Source organism: Peromyscus eremicus, chromosome 8a (genome assembly GCF_949786415.1).
Source record: "Peromyscus eremicus chromosome 8a, PerEre_H2_v1, whole genome shotgun sequence".
NCBI classification, from domain to species: Eukaryota; Metazoa; Chordata; class Mammalia; order Rodentia; family Cricetidae; genus Peromyscus; species Peromyscus eremicus.
Genome location: NC_081423.1, coordinates 77,609,128 through 77,615,127, shown reverse-complemented (window position 1 = coordinate 77,615,127; position 6,000 = coordinate 77,609,128). Strand labels below are relative to the sequence as shown.

General features: G+C 56.4%; 1 protein-coding gene across 2 annotated transcripts in view; it reads left to right on the top strand.

The window, feature by feature from the left end:
* The first annotated feature begins 293 nt into the window (after nucleotides 1-293).
* The window catches only part of Itga3 (integrin subunit alpha 3), a 37,237-nt gene continuing 31,530 nt past the window's right edge, over nucleotides 294-6,000 (top strand). Inside the window, exon 1 of one of the 2 annotated variants that reach the window (XM_059271579.1) lies at nucleotides 294-1,259. In XM_059271579.1, the coding sequence (XP_059127562.1) occupies nucleotides 1,054-1,259 (206 nt within the window). In that variant the 5' untranslated portion in view covers nucleotides 294-1,053. The remainder of the gene's footprint in view (nucleotides 1,260-6,000) is intronic. The other variant, XM_059271578.1, reaches the window with a different exon arrangement.

Below are 6,000 nucleotides of genomic sequence, written 5' to 3'. Positions count from 1 at the left end.
GCCCTTAGAGACAAATGCTGCCCTTTGCTAATTACAATTACTGATGAGTTATCATCACCACCGCTAAATATCTGTCTGGCTTTGCGGAGGAGCTGGCTCCGGCAGGAATCGGGATGAGAGGAGGCGGGTGGGCAGGAGAAATACTCCTCCGCACATAACATCGAGGGCACTGAGTATGAAGATGAAAGTCCGGAGACCCATAGTCACCTCTTAGGGTCTTGCAGTGCGGCAGAGGTCTGCATTCCAGGCAGCCAGGCACCGACGACAGTTCAACGAAGAGCCAACGCCTGGTCTGTCCAGTCCGGACCGTGGTGGTGGCCTTGCCTAGAACGGCCTTTCCAGTTTGCAGCCGCAGCGAAGCACCAGACAAATCCCACCTCCGGCCCCGCCCGTCCCATCCGTCTTGCACCGAAGGCGACGCTTCTTGGGAGAAGCAAGCCGCTGGGAGGGGAAATCCAGGCTTTAAGGACTCCCGACAGGTGTCTGAGAGAGAGGGCGGAGTCAGGGTAGGAATGATGGAGAGGGAGGGGCGGCGCTGCCCCTTTAAGAGGCGGCGGCCGAGCGGAGACCTTTTCTCTTTCCCCGGAAGGAAAGCGGAGCCCGGGCTGGGCGCGCAAGGTGGGGAGGTGCAGGGCTGGGCAGTGGGGAGGCGGGGCACGCGCAGGAGAGACTCCCTCCCTCCTGCCCTCCTGGCGGTCGAGGGTTTGCCTTTTCAGATCCTCCACCTAGCTGAGATCCAAAGAGCTAACACCGCCAAGGGGGCGCGGCCAGGACCATCTAGGTTGCGGGGTGCCCGGAGTCGGGCACGGTGACCTGTCCACCGGACCAGCGGGAGAGTAGATCCACAGACCTGAAAAGAGGAGTGGAGAAGCGCCACCCCAGAGCAGACGTGAAGCTGGTCCGGACCAGGGCAAGAAATTGTCTGGGACTCCGGTCGCAGTGGCGCTGCGGGCTCGGGTGTCCTCTGGCGGCGCCTGGAGCAGGTGAACCGTTCACCACCCCCAGTGCTGAGCCCTCCTGTGTTGTCGGCCCGCCCGGCTCGCACTCGCGGCCATGGGCCCCAGACCCCGCTGCGCGCCCCGCGACCCCGGCTGGATGCTCGGCACCCTGGCCTTGATGGTGGCGGCTAGCGGCCGGGTCGCCTTCGCCTTCAACCTGGACACCCGATTCCTGGTGGTGAAGGAGGCGGTGAACCCGGGTAGCCTTTTCGGCTACTCGGTCGCCCTCCATCGGCAAACCGAGCGACAGCAGCGCTACCTGTAAGTCAGCCTGGCGGCAGTGAGGTGGGGTGAGAGGGTATGTGTGTTGATGCCTGACCTAAGCTGAGTCGGACGGAGCCCTGGGCCCACTGACTTCCAGGCCTGCTGCTGCTGGCCTTGCCTTGTGAGCCAGGATTAAGGGGGCGGGTACACCCGCAGCCCTCCGATTGTGGGGCTTGGCGGGAAGTGGAGGATGGGGGGCAGTAATCATAGCAAGTGCTGACCTGGCCAGAACCTGTCTAGACGCGGCCGCTCCACGTTCAGACCTCTTTGGAGAACAGAAGTAGGGTCTCTGTTGCCCAGCACCCCGAGAATCCAGTAGCTAACATTAACTTCTTCCCCAGGCTTGGAGAAGCCTGTAAAATAAACACATATCACACCCCTCTTCCTTTCCGCCTGGGGAGAACCCGAGATATATGCGTGTAAGCCCCCATTACATCTCTCATTTAGTCTGTGGCCACAGCAACCACGCCCTCTGCAGAGCCAGGCTGGACCTCTTCTCAAGGGCTTGGCATTGCAGAGTGAGGTGATGAAGAGGCTGGGTGTTTGGAGCTGTCCAGAGGCTCCCTCTGACCCCTAGAGGAACGGACAGTAGAGGACAGAGGAGGCGCTGTCTTAAGCCTCAGAAGCCAGAGCCCACCCGGAAGCAGTGGGGTACTCCCACCAGACATCTCCCTGCATTCCACAGATTCATGTTGAATCAGCAGCCCTGAGTGTGTTTGTTTTGGTTTGAAGAGGGAAATGGTGTTTTCTCTTTCTCCTGCTCTCCTTTGCAACAGCTGCAAGAAGCGGGAAGAGCTAAGCAGAGTGGAGGAGGGGAGGAGATTGCGTCCAGCCCCCTGCCCCTCCCCATGCACACACATGCCCAACGGGTCACGTCCAGGTGTCTGAGGTTTCTCTGCATGGGTTCTGTGTGCTGAGGTTGACTAGCTGAGGGAAGGGGGTGGCCAGAGGGGGTGAGGCTGCCCAGGGAAAGACAGTGATGATCACACAGACCCCTTCTACCTTTCTGAGCTGGATAGCCTACCAGGCATTGATTCCTACCTGGCCTCTGACAGTTACTAAATTAAAAGACACAGTCAAGGTAAGAGTGTTGAAACCACTCTCTGCTCTGACTTGGGCCTGTAGAAACTTGAGGAAGTTTGGAATGTTCAAAGTCCAGCTCACTTCAGGCTTTGCCTCTGCCCTGCTGGCCCAGCCCCTGTGCGTACTGCCCACCTGGACTTAGCCTCTACCCTACCTGGCCCCTGCAGAAGGTAGGGCTACCACACCCTTCCTGCCCTGGCCAGGCAGATTTAACCTTCCACCTTTCTGAGACTCTCTGACAATGGGTAGTTGCTACAGTAGTGGCTTTTCCTCCCCTGTCCTAGCCCAGAATATAGTTTTCCTACGTTCTGATGCCGAACGTGTATGGCCTGAGTTAGGACAGTGGAAGAGACCTGGAAAGAGTAAAATACAATTTTGCACACGCGAGTGCACACACGCGCGCGCACGCATACACACACACACACACACACACACACACACACACACACGTACGTTCTGTGACCTGGAGGAAGATATTTCCTTCCCAAGGGTCAGCTTCCTGCAGGATGAGGTTGTACCTGGATCTGTATGCTTCTTCCTCCTCCCTTTCCCTGCCAGCCTGTGAGAGGCACCTTGACATTGTAAAGGGAGAAGCTGAGTGTCCCTGTGCCTGTCGTCTTGGCTCTGTCTCTGACACCTGAGCCTTTGCTTCCTCGGTGTTAGTGGTGCTTTGATGACACAGTGTGTCTGGAACGGTCCTGGTGTGTCCAGTTCTCCAGTGGACACCAGAAGGCTCTGGGGCCGAGACCAGGCTGGAGGTGAACCCCTTCTGCCTATGGGTCGTACCCAAGTTGGCCAAGTGAAAGACTTCTGCTTTCCTTTCCAGGCAGCTGGGGAGAACGCTGAAACGAGTGGACTCTGAGGGCAGATGGGTCTTCTCTCTCTTGCCCAGAGCTGCTTCTGTACCTTAGCTCTGTCCTCATCTAACGGGGTTCAGCTCTCCAGCCCTTTGGGAGAAACAGCTGGGATTCACTACAGCCAGCTGTGTAGCCAGATGTGAGCAGCTGCCCAAGTATTCTAGGGAACTAATAAGTCAAACTGTGACCTCAGGTTCTGTCAGCATCGAAGTCCCTTTGGAAGGGCGGTGTGGCTCATGGTCCTTCCTTTGGGGTCTGCCAGGGGTTCAGGGGCTCCTGAGAGTATGTGCACAATCACAGGTTTGTACATTGTCCCTGGGGGATCAGGGAGGGGAGAGCATACATAGCTTCTGTGTAAAAAGCCAAGAGACACTCTCTTTGCTGCTACGACCTTTATCTCTATGTTGAGTACCCCACCCATAGCCCATGCTTGATAGTGAGAATCCAGGGCAGACCACTCACTTTGGGCTTATTTATTTATTTGAGACATCGTCTCTCTTACATGACTCTGGCTGTCCTAGAACTCGCCCTATAAAACCATGCTGGCCTTGAACTCACAGAGATCCACCCTCCTCTGGCTCCCAATCTGTGATTAAAGGCTTCTGCCCCCTCGTCGGGCTCACTTTGAGCTTTTTGATGTGACATAATCTCGTCGGGCTCACTTTGAGCTTTTTGATGTGACATAAGCTCTCCTCAGAGGGAGAAGAGCCGCTCATTTGGGAGGTGGTTGCTGACCCCTTGCACCTGCCCTGTTGTCCCTTCTTATTCTGGCCCACCCTCACCGGTTGATTCCTCTGGGCCCCCTCTCCCTTTCACTGTTGGAAAGGAGGGTGTCTGGGAAACCTGGGAGGGAGTGGCTTCTGGAAATGAGGTCATTCCCGAGGTAGGCAGGGGCCTGGCTTACCTGCTGTGCTCTCTTGAAACACGCTCCCTGGACAGGGCGGGTTCCGGCAGCCTTCATGGCTGGAGCCAGTAGAAATGGTACAGCAGCTGTGGCTGTGGAAACGAGGCCTACATCTGGTTTACCCTCCTCTGCTGCCTTCCTCGGTGGTCATTCTAGGCCCAGAGGCTTTAAAAAAGGGCAGGAGGTGGGGGAGGGCTGATCTTGCAGAAAGGGAAGCCGCAAGGAGGGATTGGTGTCCCGAGGGGTGGCATACACCTGTCATGCGAGGACTCAGAGAGGAAGGCAGGAGGATTGGCAGTTTGCTGGATGTCTAGGCCACACAGTAAGACCCTGTCTCAGAACAGGAAAGGAAGAAATCCATCGCAGTGAGGTGGACTGAGGTTAGATGGATGTCATAGAGGGTCAAACATGGAATACCTGCTGGAAAGCCGGGAAAGAGGAGAAACGAGGAAATCGGTGTCACCCTCTTTCACTCAGGGCCCTGCCAAGATCTCATTCTTCCATCTTTCTCATTCTCTCTTGTTGCTCTGGTTCTAGGGCTGAGTCACCAGGCGGGAGGGGGTTGGGTAGGCAGCATGAGGAGGGGTAGAGGAGGATGGTGAGGGCTGCAGTTTCAGCGCCACACGAGAGCCTCTGGGGAGGTGGCTAAATCAGGCAGCAGGGCATAGAGCTGGCATCCAGGAACTGACCTCCCCCCTACTCAGGCTGGAGCAGCTCCTGCCTCCCCTCCTGCCTCTACGCCTTCCGTAGGAGGGGCACAGTGACCAAGACCCCAAGAAAGGCTCTGGGGATTTCCCCAAAATCTTCCCATAGGAGCCACCACACACCTCCCTGAAATGAAGTTGAATCGTATAGATTTTCTTGGAGCATCATTCCACTCCCGGAGTCCCGAGGGGCTCTTCCTCTTTGGGGTGAGCCAGCCTGGTGCCCTGTCTCTCTTGGGTCCCATTCCTCAGCCTTCTCAGATCCTGCCATTTTCTGTGCAGTTATTCTATTAGCTCTGAACTGCTTGGGAGGAATGGAGGTGTAGAGGGCTGGTCAGGGCGAAGAAGAGTCCCACTCCCTGCACTTAGAACTCAGGGGCTCCCCTGAGGCCAGGTGGGGCTTTCTAGTTGGAGCCAAATGACAGGATGAGGAGGCAGCTGTTGAGAGCCCTTGATCTTCCATTTCACCCACATCTGCTTCCGGGGGCGCTCTCCGCCTCTCCTTGCCCAACTTGGCTCCAGGAGAGGGATGTCCTATCTCCTGAGAGCTCTATCTAGGCATCCCCACGTGCCTTTGCCCCTTCTGTCTGTGGATGGGGGTTGGGTTCAGTGGTTGTCTGGGAGAGGTCAGCTTTTAGATTTTTATTTTTTACCTGAACCCAATAGTACTACCTGCTGTTCATTTACATAGTACTTTACATTTCAATTTACGTACCAGTAAGGTTTGTGCCAGTTTTGGGATTCCCTAACCCTGATCTTACATATACCTGGCTGTGGTGGGAGGAAGGTGGACCCTACCCTCTGAACCTCCTTCCTCCATCCATGTGCAGGCCTCTGGCTGTAGACTACTGCATCCTGGGCTGGGAGCCAGAGGGCCTTAAAGGGCCTCTAAGCGGGCCAAGTGGGAGCTAAAAATACTCCAGGGGGTGTGGGGGAGCTCCCAGTGGAATCTCTCAGGAGGAGGAGGAGCCTAGGGATTAGGGAACTGGCCCCTTCCCAGTCCCCATCAGTGGGCACAAGGCTGGCACCAGACAAGGATAGGAATGCGAAGACTGCATGGAGTCTTATTCTAATCCAGCCATAATTTATATTTGGCTCCGCCTGGACCATACCTCAGGCAGCTAAGAGGAAGGGTCCCTCAGTCCCTCCTGGCAGAGGCAGACTTGGGAGGCATGGAAACCCTGCTCTTC